The sequence below is a fragment of the Malus domestica genome, chromosome 13 (assembly GCF_042453785.1).
Source record: "Malus domestica chromosome 13, GDT2T_hap1".
Taxonomy (NCBI): Eukaryota; Viridiplantae; Streptophyta; class Magnoliopsida; order Rosales; family Rosaceae; genus Malus; species Malus domestica.
In genome coordinates this window covers 26,485,293-26,510,427 of record NC_091673.1, presented here as the reverse complement: position 1 = coordinate 26,510,427, position 25,135 = coordinate 26,485,293, and the positions used below count along the sequence as shown (strand labels likewise).

Here is a 25,135-nt window from a genome sequence, read left to right as displayed (position 1 = left end):
TCACCATTTGAATTGGGTTGATTTGTGGGTGTGGATTTTCAAGCTAAAAGATTTTTGTGGACCAGTTTATCTTTTTTTTCTTTGGAAAAATAAAATTTGAATGTCGTCGTTGAATTGTATTACTCATCAAGTTTCAAGGTATTGTGCGTTTGAAGGATTCGAGACTGCTGTAAGCTAAATGGGTGTGAAACAAGCTGGTGGCACTATTGACACTGTGCCTGCAAAGGAACAGGTCCGCCTGAAAATCAACTAATTATATTTTATTACGGAAATCAACTGGTTTATATTTTTTGTAGCAGTCCCACAAGATTTGCTTGCAGTCATGATTCTACTCAATCTCATTGAAAATATGTTTTTTAGATGTTTGTTAGGTGGAGATTTTCGAGTTTTGATATTTTGATATTTTAGTTATGATAGCTCTGGATTAAGCTCTCACCTTTTGTACATTGCACTATTTAACTCACCAACGTGAGAGCCGAACTTTAGGCTCTTATGTGCACATAATTTTCATAAAAAGAGAATGAGAAAATAAGATGGGCAGTACCTTAATTTGCAGGAGAAGATTTCTGATGAGTTAGATAAGAGAGTGAAGAAGTTTCTTAGAGGAGCAGAAGCAAATTTGGAGGTATGGCCTAGAAACTTTGAGTTTTCATGAAACTTATACATGTTTATTTGTCACTGCATCTTGGATTTTGTGTTTTCAAGGCTTGAAAGATAAGAAATTGAAGGGTCAACTTGACACTGAGAAGGTGATTTGTTTTCCTTAATGTGATATGTTGGTCTGTTCAAACTTTAACGGAAGGGAAAAGAATCTTACATAGAGTCATGCTTAAGCAGTAGACTAGATTTTGTACTCTCTCTTTTCCAGTCGTGTATTGTTGTATTACATTTATCTCTGATTTACTGGATTTAGTTTATACAAGCGATCTTCTACATGAAATCTTACTTCTCCTGTTCTTTTAGTCCATGTAATACCGATAACAATTGAAAAGGTAAAGAGTTGTTTCAACTATAATGCATGTTTTCTTTTTCACATGAACGATAGAATTCCTAATTACTCAACCCTCTCATCTATGTCTATTGTATTACATTCAATTATTTGCTGAAAATTTTCTGTTCTTAATATGGTCATTAATTTTAAACGATTGTTATTCCATACAAACTTACTTTCCTTTGATATTAACATTTTCTGATAAAATGGCAGAAATCCACTTGCATTTGACAAATAATTGTCATCATTATAGCAGTACGATGAACATCCACATATTTGAGCATAGTAAAGAAAAAATTGAATACTTCTTATAGACATTTTTTTTCAATACTCCCAGACCTTCTTGCATTGTACAATAGGTTCGAAATTTCTCTTTAAATGTGTCAATACATTATTATTAGTATTATTTTCCTTTGTGCTTTGGCAATATGACTTACCTTGCCAAAAGATGTATGTGGGTTTTGAGGGTTCAGGGATCCCCTTTTCTCAAGATTACTGGATTGGTCCTTACCTCCATGTGTTGTTGAGTCTATTGAGAGCTGGTATGCATGAGAACTTCAAGTAATCATTGCCATACAAAAGTAGAAGTGATGACTCACACCAGGAATCAGTTATCTCATCAGCAGCTTTATTTTTGTCTAAGATCGAATTTGATACCTATAGGTGTATAAAAGTTAAATCGATTGTTAGGATGGCAATTTAATCACTTTTCAACATTCAATATCTCCATCTTCCTGTTCTGGATTTTTACTTACTTGAAATGAATAGATTCTAGGCATTTTGTTTAGCAAAATGAGCAGTGGATAGTGCTAACTCATTTTTTTTTTACATTCACAGCAATATGAGCACTTTTCTTGGCAATATAGTGCTTAGCTTAAAATTAGAATGTGATTCAGTTGTATTGAATTTGTTCGATTAACCATTAGTCCATTTATAGTTCATTTAATCTTTTGAATTAGTAAGCTACTGTGTTGTGTCCTTCAGATTTCTTAGTATGCTATTGATATGGAAAACATCATCTATCTATTCTATTTATCGCTTGATATAAGAATCAAAGTAGACTTGGCATCCCTTTTGTGGCCTTTTTTATGTTGGTAGATGCCATCAGATAGGCAAAAACATATCGGCTACAAAGTGCAATGAATGCTACAGGTTACTAAGTTTCGCCATATGCCCTCATCGTGGCATTGCCCTTTCTGCGACAAGTAAGCATTATAATTTCACTGTGGAATGATATTGACTTACGGAATAATATAGGGTTGTGTCATGCATGAAAACTATGAATGCATTTCATCATGCATTTTTTAGTTAAACTACTATGTTTTTGTTCAATTGACTGCAACTCATGCCGCAGTTTGCTTCACAAACCTCTACGGTTAGCTTCCATACAATATGTTGCAAGTTTGAGGATATCTCTACATCTTAATTTCTGCTCTCTGGTTACTTCAAGTTTGTAATTTTACGTGCTACACTGCCACTTGATTTGATTATAAAAATGTAAAACAAAATCCGTCCATGATTTACAAATTTGTATTTGATTTTTGATGTTTTTCCAGTGTAAGGCATATGTTGCACAAGCATGTAAATGGTACAAATGATTTGGTTTTGGACAGTAAGCTTTGAGTTTTATAATCCTTGCAAGGGGATTATGACTCAGGTGAACAAATTTACTGTAGAAGTATGCATGCATTCATTTAGGTAATTGTAGGAGAAGTTATGCATGCATTCTTTTGGCAATCCTTTCCCAGAACCTATAGTGATCCTGATATGAGTCTGCCAGCAGAAGCGCGACATTCATGAACTATTTTCTTTCAATTGCTCCTTAAACATAAGAGGGCATGCTAGCATAAACTCTTTGGCACAAGGTAGCATAAAGTGTATCTTATCGACCTCATGTATCCCTCTGTTTGTTCATAATTGTGTTACATTTATTCAACTTAAATGTGTTTCATTCATCCGATTATTTTCTAGTGAGAACTAACCCTTCTTTTTCACATGAAGTAAACTGTCTTCTATGTCGTCTTTGTAGACAATGTGCTATTCACGAACAATGTTTCCTTCAGCTTTGAAATAGTATCTGGGCTAAAAAACACAAACCTGTATTCATAAATCTAAAACCATCAAATAACTAAGCGAAAAGCATATCCTAGATTTAAAAAGTACTGGATAATAAATGGAGAAATTGAACGTCTAAAATAGATATTTAAGCATGGAAGACCATGTCCAAGAACTAATTAGGCTTAAAAAAAATGTTATTGTGTACATTTTTGTTTATGTTAACATTTTTTGAATTAGTTTAATATTACGTTCTTGTAAAATATTTTTGTGAACATTTTTTCTTTAAAAAACATAACTAGAAATTTACTTCATTATTATATTATGTCCTTGCAAATCGATTAGGTAAGTAGTTGGGCACATAATGATAAAAAGCCTAGGGTTCATATATTGTAGTGTGTTAATCTCAATTTTCTTTTATAATTAAACTAGGTCTATATAGAAAATATAAGAATAATTAGAGACACAAAAAGATGACATTAGCTTACTATTATTGAAAAGAAATACATTGAATCAATCCCTAATAAACAAAACATTAACTTAATACTTAGTTGAAAAAAAGATGCATTGCTACATAATTTAAGATGGCCTTATTTTTAATTCACACATGCACACACATAATTCAACGATGACAAAAGAAAAAGGACGGTTTTTGTTTTTTTTTTTAAAAAAAGGAGGTTTATAGTCTTAAAAGTCAAAGATATATAACTACTAGCAAGGAATGCCCGCGAGATGTTGCAGGATTGAAAGAAGAGTGCAATATCTTGAAATAAAAGTAATTGCAAAGGAAATTAACAGTTTGCATCACTGAATCGAACTAAAAACATAGTAATGCCATTAAATCTCTTCTCATAGATTACATATCATTGTTTAGATGTTTTTTTATAAATAGTAGAATTCAACTAAATACTTTCAGTAGCAACAACTGAAGACATATACATGGTAATACTGTTAATTACCAGTCAATTTCCTTGCATTTATTATCAAATGCAGACACCTCTGCTGTTGCATATCCTCATCACCAACAAACTGGTCTCCTCTTGAAAACAAAACCCCTCAAATCACTAAAACAAAAGTTGCACAGAAAACCAATTACAATTCGAAAGCCATAATATTCAAACCAAAAAATGACCTACGCGAAATCGGCCAAAAACTCACCAAAAAACCCAACCTTTTCTGGGTTTAAGATTTTTTTCTTTGAATGTGCACCAAATTTGTGGTTTTCAGAAGATGTTCTCGTTGGTAGTTTCTGCGAGAGAACTGAGCAACGGTTCAAACGAAGGATGCAATTCGAAATGGAAGGTGAGGTTTATGTTTTGAGGGAAATGGAATGTGAGGTTTCTGTTTTTGTCATGGCCATCTTAATAGTTGGTGCAAAAGATGTAGGTCCTGCAGTAAGGAACAAAAAAGATACAGATTAACCCTTACGGTGGCTAGAGGTTGCAGGACCTGCAAGTCAAAGATGGGGAACGATATCTCCATATTGTGTCAATACTTCTTCGAATCCATTACAATGTTGCTCGTCTTCATAGAAGCTAAAGACATCCTGATCATGTGTAGATGCTACAAAAATATACATGAAAGTTGTCATTCACATTATCCAAATGGTAGTTCTACATAGACATAATGCAGAAGACAAAACGTAAGGAAACAAATATTGTAATGGCATAAGTTCAATAACTGCAGCAAGCAAACAAACAGAAACTTTACTCACTTTCAAAATCCAAATCAGAAAATGAAACAAATTGAATGAACTATGAAAGAAATTTTATTCACCAAATTAGAATCAAACTATTGAAATTGAATTGAACAAAACCCTAACTCAAATTTATTGAATGGTGTTTATGAAATGTAAAAAGAGTGTTACTCACAGGCAATTGCCATCTGATTCCACAGATGTCAACACTTTGGTATTATCCATATTCCATAACTTAATTTGATAGCCCTCTTGGGGTATATCCAACACATTGGTAATAAAGCACAGTCATTGCAAAAATGATAACAATTTAGTGCACAGCCTGACTTGATACCAACTCATGGGTGTAACCGTATATGATAAGAATGATACAAAAAGCAAAAGTATATCAATCTATTGAATAGCTTGATACAATGAGAGGAAAAAAAAAAGATATTTGAACAACATAAAAACCACAATGATTACTAAGATGGAACCCAAATGCCTCAAAATTATAGAAAAAAACCTGTTAGTGTTTAAGTGTTTTAGCTGAAATAAATAAATTCATTCTACTTGTTTTAATTAGAGCCATTGGATTACATTCCAAAATGAATGCTCTAGATTGAATGAGTTAACAATGTAGAGTGACAGCTGTAGCTATCTCATAGGATAGATGAAATGAATGGATGTGATGTATACTTTCTGTTATGAGAGAGAGTGTGATAGTGCTCTGTATGAATTTGCAATCGGTTACGTTCCGATAGAGTAATGAAGAAGAAATGAAATCAGCTCACTCTCCTCTGTGAATTCTCTCTCTGAAATACTCATTTTCTTCTAGAAATTCATAATCATCACTGTAATCTAACATGGCCTCAGAGCCAGGTTGCATCATCTACAACTAGGCGTGAATCTGTGAAGCTCACAGTGAAGAACTCGAACTGACCGTCGAGCTTCCTCACTGAAGAAAACTCGGAGAAGAAATCACAGTGATCTTGGATCTAGTCTCATATGGCTGGATCGGGTGGTGCAGATCTTCGTGCGCCGGTATTCAATGGTGACAACTTTGACTTCTGGCAAATTCGGATGAAGACAATATTCCGATCACATGAGCTCTGGGATATCGTCGAGAAGGGTTTTGATACTTCGGCGAAGAAGGATGAAGAACTCATTGTTGCTGAGAGCAAGCTATTGAAGGAGAATATAGTCAGAGATGCAAAGGCACTTGGAATCATTCAAGGGGCGGTTTCTGATCAGATCTTTCTGAGAATCGCCATCCAATAGACTGCAAATGCTGCTTGGAATGTGCTGAAACAAGAATTTGTAGGAGATAAACAGGTACGGGCTGTGAAACTCCAAGGCTTACGTTGTGATTTTGAGTATACTAGAATGGGTGAAAATGAAGCTTTCTCTGCATATCTAGTTAGATTATTTGATTTGATTAGTCAAATGAGAAGCTATGGTGAGGATATTAGTAATCAGAGAATTGTTCAAAAGTTGCTGATAAGTTTACCTAGGTCCTTTGATAGTATTGCTTCTGCGATTGAAAATACTAAGGATCTAGATACTGTTGATGTTCAAGATGTTGTAGCTATTCTCAAGGGATATGAGCTACGAATTGACAGGCATGATGAAACTCACAATGAGAAAGCATTTGTTAGTCTCAGTATAGCTCCAAAACAAAATAAGTACAATGGGAATCAAGGGTTCAAACCACAGAAGAATTGGAAGTCCAAATTTAAAAAGGGGGATAATAGATCTGCAAATCAAACTGGAAAAGTTGCAAGTACTTCTGAAGGAGCTAAGAATCCTTGTATACATTGTGATAAACTGCATTTTGGTGAATGGTTCAAAGATAAGCCAAGGTGTCATAATTGTCATAAGTTGGGGCATATTGCAAGAGATTGCGGGGCAAGAAGGAGAAGGCTAACCAACATGTGAACTTTGTTAATCAAGTCAATGACACTCCTACTATGTTCTATGTCTGCAATAATGTCACTATTAAGAAAAGTGAAGATATATGGTATGTAGACAGTGGTTGCAGTAACCATATGACTGGAAGGGAGGATTTGCTGGTTGACATTGATAGAACTATAACTGCTAAGGTAGAAATGGGTACTGGACAGCTCATTGAAGTTACAGGAAAGGAAGTTTAGTAGTTAATACCAAAATGGGAAGGAGGTATATCAAGGAGGTGATGTTAATTCCAGGTTTAAAAGACAATTTGCTCAGTATAAGGCAAATGATGGAACACGGTTACTTTCTTGTGTTTGGAGGTACAACTGCAGAAATATATGATGATGGTTCCATGTCAAATCTGATAGCTAGAATACCAATGAAGGGCAACAGAAGTTTTCCTTTGAGACTTAAACCTGAGATGCAGGTTGCTCTAAAGGCTGGTGTGTATCGGTCTTCTACAATCTGGCATAGGAGATTAGGACATTTGAATTTAGGCAGCTTGAAGCAACTCAGAGAACATAATATGGTGTTGGGTTTGCCTGATCTTGAAATGACCAATGAGATATGTGAAGGATGTGCTCTTGGGAAGCATTGCAGAGATGCATTTCCAAATGAAGCATCATGGAGGGCTTCATTACCTCTTGAACTCATTCACTCTGACATCTGTGGACCTATGTAGACTTCTACAAAGGCTGGAAATAAGTATTTTCTTACCTTTATAGATGACTGCACTCGAATGTGTTGGGTTTACTTCTTAAGGAACAAGTCAGAGGTGTTTAGTATATTCAAGAAATTTAAGCTCACAGTTGAACTGCAAAGTGGCTACAAATTGAAGAAGTTGAGAAGTGACAGAGAAGGAGAATATGTATCTAATGAGTTCAGGGAATTATGTGAAGGAATGGGCATGGAAAGACAACTGACAGTGGCATACACACCTCAGCAAAATGGTGTAGCTGAGAGGAATAATAGAACCATAGTTGAAATGGCAAAGTGTATGATGATTGAAAAGGGTGTTCCATTTGATTTCTGGGCAAAAGCTGTTAATATAGCAGTATATATTTTGAACCGATGTCCCACCAAGTCTCTTGATAAGAAGACTCCTTTTGAGGCATATAGTGGTAGAAAACCAGGGATCAAACACTTAAAGATTTTTGGTTGTGTGTTATGCTTACATTCTAAGACAAATTAGACAGAAGTTAGATGAAACAAGTACTAAATGCATTCTCTTGGGATATGGCACGTGTAAGAAAGGTTATAGACTCTATGATCCTATCTCAAAGAGAATAATTGTGTCAAGGGATGTAATAGTTGATGAAAATACTTGCTAGGATTGGAAGTCTCAACCTGAGAAAACCATCAGTGTATCTATACCTGGAAAGAAAATGTGTGAGCAAAGTGTGGAAGGGAACTCAAGTGATAAAAGTGATGTAAATGATGAATCCTTAGCATCATCATCTGAAACCAATGAGTCAATTGAAAATGGCTCAAGGCTGGTGCAAATGCAGAATAACACAAGTCCTCAAGACTATGATCATACTCCTTTGAAGTTCAAAAGCTTGACAGAAATATATGCAAAATGCAATATGTGCATTATTGAGCCTGAGAACTTTGAGGAAGCAGCAAAAGATGAGTCATGGCAAAAGGCAATGGAAGCAAAAATTGGCATGATAGAGAAGAATTGTACCTGGGAACTTGTTGATAGACCATTTAATAAGCCGGTTGTTGGTGTCAAGTGGATCTACAAAACAAAATTGAACCTAGATGGGTCTATACAGAAGAATAAGGCAAGGTTAGTGGCTAAGGGATACTCTCAAAAGCCTGGGATCGATTTCAATGAGACATTTGCTCCTGTGGCAAGGCTTGACACTATTAGGACTCTAATTGGGCTTGCTGCACAGAAAGGATAAAAGCTGTTCCTACTTGATGTAAAGTCCGCATTTATGAATGGAGTTCTAAATGAGGAAGTATATGTAGATCAACCACTTGGTTTTGTGATTAAAGGCAATGAGGACAAGGTTTACAAGCTCAAGAAGGCCTTGTATAGGTTGAAACAGGCACCAAGGGCCTGGTACAAGGAGATTGACTCATACTTTTGCAGTTCTGGTTTTCACAGAAGTCCAAGTGAGGCAACTCTCTACATCAAAGCAACTGAGGCAGGAATACTCATTGTTTCTTTGTATGTTGATGACATTATATACACAGGGAGTTCCAGTACATTAATGGATGAGTTTAAAGAAGAAATTATGGGAAAGTATGAAATGTCTGACTTGGGACTATTGCATCATTTCTTGGGACTTGGAGTCATTCAAACAGAAGGTTGTATCTTTCTGCATCAAAAGAAATATGCAAGGACCTTGTTGGAGAAATTTGGATTGAAGGAGTGCAAACCTGTTGCAACTCCACTTGCAACAAATGAAAGATTAAGCAAAGAAGATGGAAGTGAAATAGCTGATGAGAGTCTTTACAGGAAAATTGTTTGTAGCTTATTATATTTAACAGCTACAAGACCTGATATCATGTTTGTTGCAAGTTTACTTGCTCGGTTCATGCATAATCCAACCAGGAAACATATGGGAACTGCAAAGAGAGTGATAAGGTATATCCAAGGCACACTGGACTATGGAATTGCATATGAAAAGGGCAAAAGATGCTATGCTTATTGGATACTGTCATAGTGACTGGGCAGGGAGTGAAGATGACATGAAGAGCACCTCCGGATATGCTTTTAGCTTTGGTTCTGGAGCATTCTCTTGGGCCTCAATCAAACAAAGCAGTGTAGCATTGTCCACTGCAGAGGCTGAGTATGTTAGTGCTGCAGAAGCAACTGCTCAAGCCATCTGGTTAAGGTTTGTCTTATCATATTTTGGAGAGGAACAAGTGGAGCCTACTCAGATTCTATGTGATAATACCTCTGCTATTGCAATCTCTAAGAATCCAGTGGCACATCATAAGACAAGACACATAAACAGAAGGTTCCATTTTATCAGAGATGCACTATAAATAGGACCTTAGGGTTAGTGTATTTTGTGTGACTCATTCGTGCGGCAATTTGGTGAGAATCAATTTGTGAGTTAGAGAGCAATTTGGGAGAATCTTCTCCTTTTGTTTTGAGTTCTCTACTTGTTTGGTTTAGGGTTTGTAATTTGTGGGATTTGGGTTGTGAGAGTTTAAACACTCTTTTGTAATCTCCGTTTGTTTAGTAAAATTCCTTTCCATGCTTCGCCCGTGGAGTAGGCTTTACGCCGAACCACGTAAATCTCGTGTTAGTTTGAGATTGTTTGTTTTAGCTTTCATCTACGACATTGATATTTGGCACTTTGTTATAATTTCTATTTGCGCATAAAAGTACAACAAGTGGTATCAGAGCCCAGGTTTCAGCTTGGGCTTTGTTTGGCAATCACGATGAAGCCTTCTGTGTCGTCGGTGAAGGTTGATATTGAAAAGTTCGACGGCAATGACTTTGGTATTTGGCAATTGAAGATGCATGCTTTGTTAGTTCAACAAGGGCTTTTGAAAACACTAAAGGGTGTGAAGGCTTTGCCGGATTCGTGGACTGATGAAGAAAAAGAAGACGTTATGGAACAGGCACTTGGAGCAATCCTGCTGACTTTATTGAATGAAGTCTTACGTGAAGTTGGTAGCATCAAATCTGCACCTGAGTTATGGATAAAATTGGAGAGCTTATATATGACCAAATCCCTTGCTAAACGGTTGTATTTGAAGAAAAGTTTGCATACTCTTCGTATGGATAAAGGTACGTCAATTCATAAGCATGTTGATGAATTCAATAAACTTATGATGGATTTGAAAAGTGTGGACAACCAAATTAGTGATGAGGATTATGCGATAACTTTGTTGTGTTCTTTATCTCCTTCATATGAACACTTTGTCGATACCATGCTATTTGGTAGAGAAAGCCTTAGTTTGGAAGATGTTAAAGTCCCTTTGAATTCTAAAGAGCTAAAGAATAAAATGTCTGACACACAAGATGGAGTTTTGGTAGTTCAAGGAAGGAATAAGGAAAGGAGCAAACTTGGAAAGAACACTTGTAGCTATTGTTATAAGGATGGTCATTGGAAAGTAGATTGCCCTAAACTCAAGGGCAAAAAGAAGTTGTTTGATAAATCTTTTGCTAGTGTTGATGCAAACATTGCAGAAGATCGTTGTTCTGAACTCCTCTAAAGGTTATGTGAAGAGGTGGAGCTTGGTACTCAAGCTCTTTGGGTGGAATGCAATTCGCACTTTTTGTTCGTATGTTCAAGCTTTTACTTGGATTTTGTTTCGTATTTGTTAGTTTCCATAATGGAATTTGTTGAAGTTTGAAGACTTTTGGATTTTTTGAGTCTAGGTGGAGATTAGTTTCGAAAGAATTTGGTGCACGTTTGCGTTTGTATTTTGGTATCCCAAAATTTGGAAGTTTGCTAATTTCTCGCCGAGGTGGAGATTGTTGGGTTTTTGGCTCAAAATTAGGATAATGCAATAAATTAGGTTTGTGTTACCTATTTGGTTTTGGTGTCCTATTTGGGTTTGGTTTTGACTTCTTAGTTAGTTTCCTTGGTGGAGAGATTTTGTTAATTACCTATTTGATTAGGATTTGGATTTATTTCCTATTAGGATTCCTATTGTAACCTAAGTCCTATGCACTATAAATAGGACCTTAGGGTTAGTGTATTTTGTGTGACTCATTCGTGTGGCAATTTGGTGAGAGTCAATTTGTGAGTTAGAGAGCAATTTGGGAGAATCTTCTCCTTTTGTTTTGAGTTCTCTACTCGTTTGGTTTAGGGTTTGTAATTTGTGAGATTTAGGTTGTAGAGTTTAAACACTCTTTTGTAATCTCCGTTTGTTTAGTGAAATTCCTTTTCGTGATTCGCCCGTGGAGTAGGCTTTACGCCAAACCACGTAAATCTCTTGTGTTAGTTTGAGATTGTTTGTTTTAGCTTTCCATCTACAACGTTGATATTTGGTACTTTGTTATAATTCGTTTCCGTTTGTGCATAAAAGTACAACAATTTCAACTAAAAACTTAGAAGGGAGTGTTAGTGTTTAAGTGTTTTAGCTGAAATAAATAAATTCATTTTACTTGTTTTAATTAGAGCCATTGGATTACATTCCAAAATGAATGCTCTAGATTGAATGAGAGTTAACAATGTAGAGTGAAAGCTGTAGCTATCTCATAGGATAGATGAAATGAATGGCTGTGATGTATACTTTCTGTTATGAGAGAGAGAGTGTGATAGTGCTATGTATGAATTTGCAATCGGTTACATTCCGATAGAGTAATGAAGAAGAAATGAAATCAGCTCACTCTCCTCTGTGAATTCTCTCTCTGAAATACTCATTTTCTTCTAGAAATTCATAATCATCACTGTAATGTAACAAAACCTGGCATGATATCTAACTTGACTGAACAACGTCTAAAGAGCGTTTTCTAAAACCATAATATGTCATTTTGATAGCCCCTCCGCTCTCATTCCACTCCACCAAATGGGATTCACCTTCTTTACTTGTTCCACATGAGAAGAGTTTGCACGCACATTATGCATCTCCAAATTAGTGATTGTAGCTAATTAAATACTAATTCCATTAATATGTATACGTGTGTAAATAATACGAAATTGCATGCTACCTCCTCTATTAGACATATACAATTGATCCAAGGAAATAAGTGTTAGGGTAAAATTGGCAATCCCTGACAAAATGCCTGAGTCTATAATAGCTTAGACTTGTTACATATTTACAATTGTAATAGTTTTAGTCTAGGGAGGTTTCTCACACTTTCAATGCGAAGATGTTACTGAAACGCGATACTCATCCAGGTACGTTTGCATGCATGCATCCAACTACATTCATCTACATCCATATATTATTGTATTTGGGATAGGACTCTTACCCTTTGTGGGTTTTATCTCTTTAGAATGACTTATCCTTTCTACATTAATTATTAAAACATGATTTCAAAATAATCTAATTGCATGGGAGTTATCTAAATGGTTTGCCATCCTTATCAATTTAATTGGGAGGTGCCGTGAGGTAGATAGGAGTTAGGGTTTTGTTTTGTTTAAAAGGCAGCCACACATGCAATTATTGGGCTCCTTTTGACAACCACACATGCTTATATTCGGCTCCTTTGACAAATAAAAGAAAAGGGCAGCAGCTTGGCGTTTATGGGAATAAGGAAAAAATATTTTTGATATTGCTGCTGTCTTGTGGTTTCAATAGCATGTGTTTTTAAAGAGAAAATATTATTTTCATGCTGATTTTCATTTGGTTTTTTATTGAATGTCAATTGTGAAAATGTGCCTTGTGATTTTCATAATTGATTGATTTTTCAACCAAACACTTCATCATATAAACATTCTGCATGATCGAGTTAGCATCCTGCAAAGTTCGAGGGAAAAGTGATTGACGACTGCGTTAGGGGTGTGCCACTTCAACTCGAAGACTGAAGAAAGATCGAGTAGCAAAGCGCGGAGACAAAGCTGCCAACTGGTATGAGTGTCTAGTTGATGAGTTTTGTAAGTCTTTATGTATTCTTTCTTTCTTAGTGCTTCCTGGCTTGGTAGCCCGAGGATTTTCCCAGTGGTGGGTTTTGCCTCGTAAAATCCTACATCATTGTGTACTCTTTATATTTATGCTGGATATTTTGTGTAGAATTAAAGCCGCATAACTGATTAATATAAATCACAATTTGAACTAGTTTTAAGTTGAAATTTATTTATAATTTTAGTTAAGTTAGTACCCATCCTAGGACTTTCAATAAGTAATCATTAAGCAAGAAAACATCATTAAAAACAAAAGCAATGTAGAAAATGAAGTTATAAAAAAACCAGGCATCAATAGATTTACGCCAATAAAACTCAGCACACAGCAGATTTTTTGATTTTATGAAATTCATAAACAAAAGGCCAAACTAAAGCACACACCACCTCAACGATCAAATATAGAAAAGAGGTAATGAGAAAATGAAGAAATCAAAGATGAGTGTTTATGCAAATCAATTCCAAAACAACTGGAGAGAGATACAAAAGTCGACTTTTTTCCCTCTCTTTCATTAACCATAAGAACTTACCAGTAGATAGATTGATAGCAGGTGCTGGGATTTCCAATCAGCAAGTGGACCTACAAATCAAAAGAACATCATAAATCCATTAGTTTTGAGCAGATGGGTCTACATAAAAACTGCAAAAGCTTCAACCTTTATGAACCCAGAAGATTAAAACCTTTCTCAATAAACTATATATTGAATAACCTAAATCCAAGATAAGCCCAGCAAAAACTACTACAATAGAAAAATTATGCGCCTAAATTCGAGAACAGACGCATGAGGGCTCATGACACCAAAAAACTCATGACCTTTCCCACCAATTAAAGCCAAATACAAGAGTACATAAACTTTTATGTGTTGAAAGTGATAAGAGTTTTTTTTGAGTTCCACGTTATAATTTATTCTTTTTTAAAAATTTTCCGTTTTATGTTTTTTGTTTACAAAAATATGTATGAAACAATGAAAGACAAATTTAATTTCTGTTGGTTTTTTTTTTTTTTTTTTTTTTTGGGGGGGCGGTAATTCTCATGATTCCAGCAGAGTATAGCGAAATAAGCAATCCTGAACTAAAATTCAAGCTACACAAAATGAGAAAGTAAAAAAACTTGAAAGTCTCAGATTACCTCATCCTCCTAAGCCTGATCATTAATTCGACAACGACCTACAACTCTTCCATTCTACTCACCACATCACAATCATCATCCTCGTAATGGGCTTTGCTGGACTCCGATGCCCCAACGTCTTCCCCCGGAACACCACCAACAGCGATTCTCTCTTCTTCTTCTCTTCATGTTCTTGTTGCTGCCCAGTTGCTGTCTCAACAATACGCACAGACACCAGTTGACCGTTGGATGAACCCACCTCAGTTTTCTTCACTGCAGTTTGACCAGCAGGACACCCTGATTCCGTGAAACTGAATTGGGATTTCGGGGCTTCTTTGGGTTTGGGATAAAATTTAGGGGTTTGGAGTAGCTTCTGGAGAACTCCGCCTATGTAAGTTTATCTTACATTGCCGGTCCCAAGCCCGGGTAAAGGAGGAGGGGGAGGGCGTCAGGTAGTCGACAGCCGGCACTCCACAGTTACGTCGAATCCTTATGAAAATGAATTCAGAACGAAATCGTGCTAAAGCTAGAGCGTCACCCGTAAGTAGTGCGCTGTGTGGCCCGAGCACAGTGATAAGTGAGCAAGGGTCGCTGTATCTCCATAGGCACCCGGATGCAGTGTTAAATGAGCAAGGGGGCCATAGAAACTTCTTTTCGAACGACTTCACTCAAAGTTGTTTGGGAGCATATGCACCTATCAACTTTACACGGGACACACAAAAGAAGTACTTTGATTCCATTGGACGAGGGAGGGTGAAGAAGTTAGGACAGAAGGGTAGAGTTCAGGAGAGTAGAATGCGTTTAGGAACGTGGAATATAGGAACCTTAACGGGAAAATCTATGGAAGTAGTGGAAGTTATGATGAGGAGAAGGATAAATATTATGTGCCTACAAGAAACTAAGTGGGTTGGTCTTAAGGCAAAGGATCTAGAAAACTCAGGGTTTAAACTTTGGCACTCGGGCACAAATAGAACGAGAAACGGTGTTGGCATCATCGTGGACAAGACCTTGACACAAGATGTTGTAAATGTCAAGAGGGTAGGAGATAGAATCATGGCAATCAAGATTGTAATAGGACAAGAACTTATCAATGTGATTAGTGCGTACGCACCTCAAGTAGGGTTGGATATGAGTTCGAATGAGAAATTTTGGGAAGACCTTGGAGACTTGGTGCAAGGAATTGCTCAGACGGAGAAGTTATTTATAGGAGGAGATTTAAATAGACACGTGGGCAGGGAGACAGGCAACTATGGAGGTTTTCATGGTGGCCATGGTTTTGGGGAGAGAAACGAGGATGGGGAAGCTATCTTGGATTTTGCAATGGCATATGATCTCTTCTTAACCAACACCTTCTTTAAGAAGAGAGAAGAACATGTGATCATCTACAAGAGTGGGTCGTCAAAAACACAAATAGATTTTCTTCTAATGAGGAAAGGGGATCGTATAACTTGTAAGGATTGCAAAGTTATACCAAGAGGAGAGAGCGTGGCTAATCAACATCGCTTATTGGTGATGGATGTACATATCAAAAGAGTGAGAAAAAAGAACAAGATTTGGAAGTGCCCAAGGACTAGATGGTGGAATCTAAAAGAAGAAAAACAAGTCATTTTCAAAGAGAAAGTAATCACCCAGTGTGTGTGAGATAGAGAGGGGGAAGCTAGCCAAATGTGGGATTCCATGGCTAGTTGTATGCGAAAAGTAGCAAAAGAGGTATTAGGAGAGTCCAAGGGCTTTGCCCCACACCAAAAGGAATCTTGGTGGTGGAATGAGGAGGTACAAACAAAGGTGAAGGCTAAGAAGGAATGTTGTAAAGCCTTATACAAGGATAGGACCGATGAAAATGGTGAAAGGTATAGAAAAGCAAAGCAAGAGGCGAAGAAAGCTGTGAGAGAAGCTAAGTTAGCGGCTTATGACGATATGTATAAGCGACTAGATACCAAAGAAGGAGAGTTGGATATCTATAAACTAGCTAGAGCAAGGGAAAAGAAGACAAGGGACCTAAACCAAGTGAGGTGCATCAAGGATGAGGATGGAAAGGTTCTTGCTACAGAGAACGCGGTTAAAGATAGATGAAGAGGTTATTTTCATAATCTTTTCAATGAAGGACATGAAAGGAGTGCTTCTTTAGGGGAGTTGAGTAACTCAGAAGAGTGTAGAAACTACTCTTTTTATCGTCGAATCCAGAAGGAAGAAGTGGTTGTAGCTTTGAAGAAGATGAACCATAGAAAAGCAGTAGGCCCAGACGATATACCAATCGAAGTGTGGAAAGTTTTGGGAGAGACAGGTATAACATGGCTCACTGACCTTTTCAATAGGATTTTGAAAACGAAGAAGATGCCAAATGAGTGGCGAACGAGCACTTTGGTGCCTATCTACAAGAATAAGGGCGACGTACAAAATTGCATGAACTATAGGGGTATTAAGCTAATGAGTCATACAATGAAGCTCTGGGAGAGAGTCATTGAGCATAGATTGAGGCAAGAGACACGGGTTTCGGACAACCAATTCGGGTTCATGCCAGGGCGCTCAACCATGGAGGCAATCTATCTCTTACGAAGATTGATGGAAAGATATAGAGATGGGAAAAAGGATTTACACATGGTCTTTATAGATTTGGAAAAACCGTATGATAGGGTCCCAAGAGACATTCTTTGGAGGATTTTAGAGAAGAAAAGAGTACGAGTATCATATATCCAAGCTATAAAGGATATGTATGAAGGAGTAAAAACTGCCGTAAGAACTCATGAAGGACAAACCGAAAGCTTTCCCATAACTGTAGGATTACATCAAGGCTCATCCTTAAGTCCTTACCTTTTTGCGTTGGTAATGGATGAGTTAACAGGACATATTCAAGATGATATTCCTTGGTGTATGCTTTTCGCAGACGATATAGTGTTGATAGATGAAACTCAAGAAGGGGTAAATGCAAAGCTTAACCTTTGGAGAGAAGTGTTGGAATCTAAAGGTCTTTGCCTAAGCCGATCAAAGACAGAATATATGGAGTGCAAGTTCAGTGCAAATGGAGGCCAAAACGAGTTAGGGGTGAGGATCGGAGATCAAGAAATACCAAAGAGCGATCGTTTTCGTTACCTAGGATCTATCTTGCAAAAGAACGGAGAATTAGATGGAGATCTCAACCATAGAATACAAGCTGGATGGATGAAGTGGAAGAGTGCATCCGGCGTGTTGTGTGACCGCCGTATGCCACTGAAGCTCAAGGGAAAATTTTATAGGACGGCAATAAGGCCGGCGATGTTGTATGGCACAGAATGTTGGGCGGTGAAGCATCAACACGTACACAAAATGGGTGTAGCGGAGATGAGGATGCTTCGTTGGATGTGTGGGCACACAAGAAAGAATAAGATTAGGAATGAGGATATCCGGGGTAAAGTAGGAGTAGCCGAAATTGAAGGAAAGATGAGAGAAAATCGGTTACGGTGGTTTAGACATGTGCAAATAAGGCCTACTGACGCTCAGATTAGAAGATGCGACTATGGGATAGAGGTTCAGGGCCGAAGGGGTAGAGGAAGACCAAGGAAAACTTTGGAAGAGACTATAAGAAAAGACTTAGAGTACTTGGATCTAACGGAGGACATGACACAGGACCAAGTACAATGGCGTTCAAAGATTCATATAGCTGATCCCACTCAGTGACTTGGATTTTCCAAGTCTCCAACCGAGAAGTTTTCCTCACTCGGGAAATTAAGGGAATACTACCTCAACCTACATGCTCCACTCACAAAGCTTCAACATACAAGCTTCAACAAAAGAAAATTCAGAGAACTTAGTGAAGAAGGCTTTGGTGTATTTAACACAATACGTTGAAATGAAGGAAAGTTATTTATTGATATCCCCGATAAGTCACAAATATGTACATATACATGAGTCAAAATAAACAAACAAGAGGGAGCCTTCACAAAGGTTGCTTAGGAGAAGTCTCAGCAGTCGGTAGAGCCCCAGAAAGAGCAGGCACTGGAGGGGGATCATTTGGAGCCTCAATACTGGACAGAACCCTAGAAGGAGGAGGCAGCAGAGGTTGATCAATTGGAGCTTCATTACGCGGTACAGCCCCAGAAGACGAAGGCAATAAATGCCTTTGGAACAAACCCACAAATCTCTGATGATCAAGTAAAACCTGACCATCAGATTCCTTCATCTGGTCAAGCTTCCTCTTCATGTTTGTAGCATAGTCATGTACGAGCCGGTGCAACTGTTTATTCTCATGCTTGAGCCCTCTAATCTCCTGTTTGAGACTCATCACTTCAGCCGCCAATGATTCAACTTGGCGGGTTCGAGCAAATAGGCGTTGGGCCATGTTAGACACAGAACCTGCACACTGAACACTGAGAGCCAGAGAATCCTTAACAGCCAACTCATCAGACCGTTTGGAAAGTAGTCTGTTATCTTTGGGAGTGAGAAGGTTCCTGGCCACTACCGCAGCGGTCATATCATTCTTCATCACGGAATCCCTAACGGTAAGAGGACCAGTAGGGGAGACGAATGATGGACGCCATATGTTGTCTGGAAAAGGCGTGGCTGCCTCTTCAACAAGGTTCAAGTCAAAACGACGGTCGGAAGGGCTAGACATTTTCAAAGGTGTTGAAGAGAGAAGAGGTCGGACAAATCAAGATCTTAGAAGTGCAAGAATGGAGCTTCTACTGGTGGAGATTCAAGTGTGTTTTGGAACTTAATGCCAGCCTTTATAAAAATCTGCACTCGACGGAGCTTCAGAAATCGAAGAGGCGTTTGCTTTCTCAAAAGCTAGGCTGCTCAGAGACCACGAGACGTTTGCTTTCTCAAAAGTTAGGCTGCTTAAGACCACGAAGGCCGATCTCAGAAATCGAAGATGCGCTTGCTTTCTCAAAAGCTGGGCTGCTCAGAGACCACGAGGGCCGATCTCAGAAATCGAAGAGGCACCTACTTTTCCAGCCTTGTCAGCACCTGTCAGCTTTGCGAAAATTATGGGCATTATGTCGAAGATTTCTGGTGAAGTAGAAAGCACATGAATCTTACTGTTCAATCACCCACTTCCCACACGCAACACTAGCTCATGAGTACCACAGATAACTTTGCCAAAGTTCTCTGACAAAGTTGAGACACGTGAAGCTTGCAGCTCCCACTACACCGCTCTGACCAAGAAGGGTAAAAGAATAGCAAAGAAACAGCACTAACAAAGTTTAGACACATAAATTTTGAAGGTCTAGCTACCATATTATTACCCACAAGGGTGAAGGAACAGTACCACTGCTGGATAATTGGAAAGTCCCTGTGTGTCAACCTCTGTGCTTCGTGGCAAGATAGACTAGCAAACATGCCCAACCTTTTCTCACATTCGAGAAAACACTCCCAACAAGATTGCTTGCTCCAAAATCGAAGAGGCACCGCCCTCCGAATCTCGAGAGCCAGACTCCCAACATGATTACTTTCTCAAAAATCGAAGAGACACCGCTCTCCGAATCTCGAGAGCCAGACCCCTAGCAGGATTACTTTCTCAAAAATCGAAAAGGCATCGTTCTCCGAATCTCGAGAGCCAGATCTCCGACAGGATTGCTTGTTCGAAAACCGAAGAGGCACCACTTTCCCAACTTCAAGAGCCGGATCTCCTTGGATAAAGCTTGTCTGTAATGTTTACACGCAACATCAGCTTTCCAGATACCACAGACCACTTTTTCAAAGTGCTCTGACAGAGTTAAAACATGTGAAGCTGGCAGCTCCCACTACCGTGTTATGACCAAGCAGGGTAAAGGAATAGCATTACTACTTGTTGTTAGGGAGACTCCTATATATGTTGACCTCTATCCCCAACAGACAGGCAGACCTGCAAAAATGCTCAACCCTTACTCATATCTGAGAGGGCACTCCCAAAGAAGCCTTTCGAAATATTCAGCTTTCTTTCCCCCCGATAATACCTCTGCAAACAAGCTATACTAGAGCAAGAATATCTCATATCATCAGGGTTAAAAGCAAGAGTATCCCATATCATGTTTTTTCCCTGTCTTTTCCTTTGGCCTTGTTCTTACCTGCAAGACAAGGAGAAAGAGAGCAATCAGTCAGCACTTGGAATCAAGCTTCCAGTCAGGAACTGACTGCCTAGAACCCCTTACTTGATTACTTACCTGGCATTGCTCTCGAGTACTCATCTTCAACATCTTATGCTTCCAGGGAAGATACCGCATCTGCCTGAGGAACATATAGGGCAAGTGAGAAGGATACAAGGAAGCATGTGGAGACAAGCGTAACAGCACACGTGCCGATACATCCACTACTCTGTCAAAAGCAACAGTATCCCATATCAGCAGGGTCGAACGTACTATAGATTTGATGGACTTGTTTTGACCTTCAAATTCTTCAGTCGGCCTTATACTCTGGAGGAAACCAGAAAACCCTCCAGCCCAGTTCAAGAATAAGCCTGTGGAAAGTTACTTCTTCAAAAGCAAAAGTATCCCATATCATCTCTTCTCATTTTTCTTCTCTTTATCCTTCATGCTGCCTGCAAGATAGGGAGAATGTGAACAATCAGCCGGAACTCGAAATCAAAGTTCTGATCTGGGACTGATTACTTGGAGCTCTGATTGCTTACCTTGTCTGTCACCTCTTTCAGCAGATCCCCTAGATCGGCGACTTGGAGGACTCCTACTACATGGTTTGTATCGCGCTTGACCAAGCCTGAAACTACAAGTAAGCTTCAAGTGAAATTGATACATTACCTTGTGCATCTCCACCAGTTAAAGATACCACCCCTGGATGGAGGAAGAGTACTTCCAGAGAAGATGCCACATCTACCTACGAGACAGATAAGGCAAGTTAAGACGATACCACACTCCGGAACTTAGAAGTTTCGTGATTACGAGATCATTCTCCCACAATATTTCCTAATGTCATTTGTACTAAATCATTCACTAGTACTCACTAAAAGAGAGCTTGAACCTATGTACTTGTGTAAACCCTTCACAATTAATGAGAACTCCTCTATTTCGTGGACGTAGCCAATATGGGTGAACCACGTACATCTGGTGTTTGCTTTCCTATCTCTATCCATTTATATACTTATCCACACTAATGACCGGAGCAATCTAGCGACGATCACAAAAAGCGACCGTTTTCGCTACCTAGGATCTATCTTGCAAGAGAACAGAGAATTAGATGGAGATCTCAACCATAGAATACAAGCTGGATGGATAAAGTGTAAGAGTGCATCCGGCGTGTTGTGTGACCGTCGTAGGTCACTGAAGCTCAAGGGAAAATTTTATAGGATGGCAATAAGGCCAGCGATGTTGTATGGCACAGAATGTTGGGCGGTGAAGCATCAACACGTACACAAAATGGGTGTAGCGGAGATAAGGATGCTTCGTGGGATGTGTGGGCACACGAGAAAGGATAAGATTGTGAATGAGGATATCCGAGGTAAAGTAGGAGTAGCCGAAGTTGAAGGAAAGATGAGAGAAAATCGGTTACGGTGGTTTGGACATGTGCAAAGAAGGCCTACTGACGCTCCAGTTCGAAGATGTGACTACGGAACAGAGGTTCGGGGCTGAAGGGGTAGAGGAAGACCTAGGAAAACTTTGGAAGAGACCCTAAGAAAAGACTTAGAGTACTTGGATCTAACGGAGGACATGACACAACACTGAGCGCAATGGTGTTCTAGGATTCATATAGCCGACCCCACTTAGTGGGAAAAGGCTTTGTTGTTGTTGTTGGAGTAGCTTCTGGAGGCGGGGGGTTCAACCCTCTGCGGCTGAGATGAGGAAGAGGAAGGGAGTGAAGGTGGGTTCAAACCTTGATTTGAGGAGACAAAATCAACCCCTAACCACCCCCTTTTTGGCAGCCTCATCCTCAATTTTAGAATAGACTAGAAATTACGCCCGCACGTTGATGCGGGAACCAACTGTTTCAGGCGTAATCGGATGAATAAAACACATTTAAGTTGAATAAATTCAACACAATTATTAACAAACAGATGGTTACATGAGTGAATGAGGTCGATAAGATAAGCAATTTTGCTTTTATATACATTTAAGTAAGCTGGCATATAAAGACAGTGTACAATGAGTGGGAAGAAACTGAAAGTCTTTGATTAGAAAGAGATGGTTTCCAAGAAAGTTTTGTTTCCTTAAGAAACAGAAGAAACATGTAGTTCACACATATAATGCGTCCTGAAAAGCCAAGGAGATTACAATGATTTTAGTCTGGTGTAAGCAAACCTGATATGCTACAACTGATGCATACAATCCAATTAAAATGTTCATGAAAACTGCCAACACGATACTTGAAACAACCACAATTAGCCATGTAATGATTGTCAAACCAGCAATAAGGATGCAAGCTATTTCAAAAAATGGACCTTCTCGAGTAATCAGATCACGAATCAGTCGATACCGGCCTTTAAGCAGCATATAGGGACTCTTTACAACAACAATTACAATGCAAACAGAATCTCCACAATCAGCCCCAACACGCCAACTATATTACATCTCAGAAAGTGAATCAACCTACAATATGTCCCCGAAAGAATTGAGTTCGGATTAAAACCACTATTTTAAGTAATGTTATTTCAAATGTTTATATTTGGCTACTGCTACATAATTTGACGACAGATCCAAAACAATTCGAGTCACTAATTACAACACAATTACTAAAAATCTTAAAAACTCAGATTAATCATGTAAATGTAGAAGATTTGCAGAATTTAGATAACAAATATAGAAAACAGAACCAAAAAGCATTTTGACAGTGTTTTGGATCAAATTTTGAAGTGATGGCCGATAAAGAAAATACATAACTTAATTATTTATGATCTAATGATAGTTGTAGTTTGAAGGTAAATATCCATGATTTTTTTTCTTAACATCTTAGCTGCATTCTTGCATTGTTAAAAGGCCACTCATTTTCTTAAATATGGAAGTTAAAAGTGTCCACTTCGTTTAGAGAGCGCAATTATCAACAAAACATGTTAAAGCACTTCGGGGAGGATGAGATAGTTCACTATTAGAAAACCAAACGAAAACACCAACCAACTAATAACAGAATAACAGAGATTAAATGCCCAAGAACATCCGATAAAGAATTAAGAGCACTGGGTTAAACCAGAATCACAGAGATAGCAAGGAACTTTGAAACAATAATAGAATTGCACAAACATAATTAAAACAAAAAAAAAAGTCAAACCATTTGACCTCTGGACAATGAGACGATGATCGAGACAACCAAGAATGAAAAACAAAGCAGAAAGCAAATGAATAAGATAAGGCGATCAAACCAAACAATCAATCAAACAATTATAAAGTCGTGGTGCCTCAAGCGAAAAAGAATGCATTTAAGTTCAGGTGACATACCAAAGTGTTGATTCAAATGCACGCAGCAGCAAGAGGAGATTATAATGATGTGATGAGAGTCTAATCTAAACTGCAAAAAATGAGTGAGATTCACAGTAAGAATTCAAACCGTTAACAAACGGATTCAATAAACTAAGACTATAACGCATCAATTGTATAGTTAAGACAGTTTTCACACTAATTGAAATACATCAGAAGATTATGTTTGTATAAGGATCCCTGAACCAAACATTATATGGATAAGTGTCCAACTTGACTAAAAGATGTTTATTCTAATTTTGGCACTTGATTCCATTGGAACGACATATATAGAAATTAAAATGAAAGTCAGATACCCATAACTAAAGGAAACAACAGAGTAATTATAAAGATTGCAGGAGCCCTTTAGAAGATACTTCAACTAGTTTATTTTGCTTTACAAACAGAGAGAGCAAGAAATTTTCAAAAAAATAATAGAATTGCATAGACATTATTTAAACCCAAAAAAACAAAGTACTATCGGACCTTTGGACAATCAGAGGTGATAAAGACAACCAAGAGTGAGAAACAAAGCATGGGACAAACGTATAATATAAGACGAAGAAACCAAAGGTTTAGTTAAAAAATTTCTAAAATCGCACTGGCTGAAACGGAAAGCATGGGGGAAACAATGTATCGAAGTTCAGGACATACCAAAGGCTTGATTGAAATGTATGGCTCATAACCCCTACGTTAAAGGCAACAGCAAAACCAGATTACAACTCTACGATGTAAGCCCGATCTAACCTGTGAAAAAGCAGTGAGATTAAGAATTCGAAGTGGAATACAACAAAAGTAACTTAAATTGTGACAGTATAATGGACTCAATCTGTGAAAGTGCACCAAACAAAGGGTAAGTCTCAAAACATCAACTTTCACATCGTTGCCTATATTTGACCAAAGATAAATGCACAAATTTCCAAACAAAGCAAAACCCAAAATGAAAACGAAAAGCATGGAACATATAATTTAGTTTTGTTATCAGATTCTCTAAATCCGCAATTTAAATCCATTGTAAAGATAATACCACCGACTAAGGGTGGCAATCACAAAAATGGAATCCATGTAAAACCAAAATACATTAAGAATCCTCAATAGTTAAACTGCAAGCTAAATCGAGATCAACACACAAATTTCCAAAGCAAAGCAAAGAAATTGAAACTATGTCATGAAAAGTAATTAAAGTTCATGTAATGTGATCGTATCTTAGTCCTACTGCATTCTATGTCCAATAGGAATTCAATTGCCCTTCTATGCCATGGAGGGGTGCGGAAATATTATTTTATGGAGTTACTGATGAAAAATCAGGAAAATACTCGTGGTGTTTTCTTCAATAGGCGTGCATCAACCAAAGGTAAGCTGATATTTCTTTCTTTTCAAATGGCTGCCATATTATTGTTTTTATACATGTCCATGGATTATATAACATCCTATCAAATTTATTTTTCCTTTTACTATTTC

At 38.0% G+C, this 25,135-nt stretch overlaps 1 protein-coding gene across 3 annotated transcripts; it reads right to left on the bottom strand.

Annotated features, from left to right (window-relative positions):
• Positions 1-2,784: 2,784 nt before the first annotated feature.
• On the bottom strand, positions 2,785-18,912 carry LOC114820532 (uncharacterized). Of its 3 annotated transcripts, none has more exons than XM_070811214.1 (5): positions 14,346-18,912; positions 13,747-13,796; positions 4,205-4,609; positions 4,006-4,110; positions 2,785-3,088 (listed from the first exon to the last, which is right to left on the bottom strand). In XM_070811214.1, exon 1 carries the CDS (start codon positions 18,910-18,912, stop codon positions 18,238-18,240), a length of 675 nt encoding a protein of 224 aa, XP_070667315.1. In that variant the 3' UTR covers positions 2,785-3,088; positions 4,006-4,110; positions 4,205-4,609; positions 13,747-13,796; positions 14,346-18,237. The 3 variants fall into 3 exon arrangements, with proteins under 3 accessions (XP_070667315.1, XP_070667316.1, XP_070667314.1); XM_070811215.1 differs by lacking the exon at positions 2,785-3,088 and having other exon boundaries at positions 3,859-4,110; positions 4,205-4,295; positions 4,475-4,609; XM_070811213.1 differs by lacking the exon at positions 2,785-3,088 and having other exon boundaries at positions 3,859-4,110.
• Positions 18,913-25,135: the final 6,223 nt, after the last annotated feature.

Coding starts and splice junctions, on each gene's coding strand:
- LOC114820532 (XM_070811214.1), bottom strand. CDS start 18,912: ATGTCTAGCCCTTCCGACCGTCGTTTTGACTTGAACCTTGTTGAAGAG.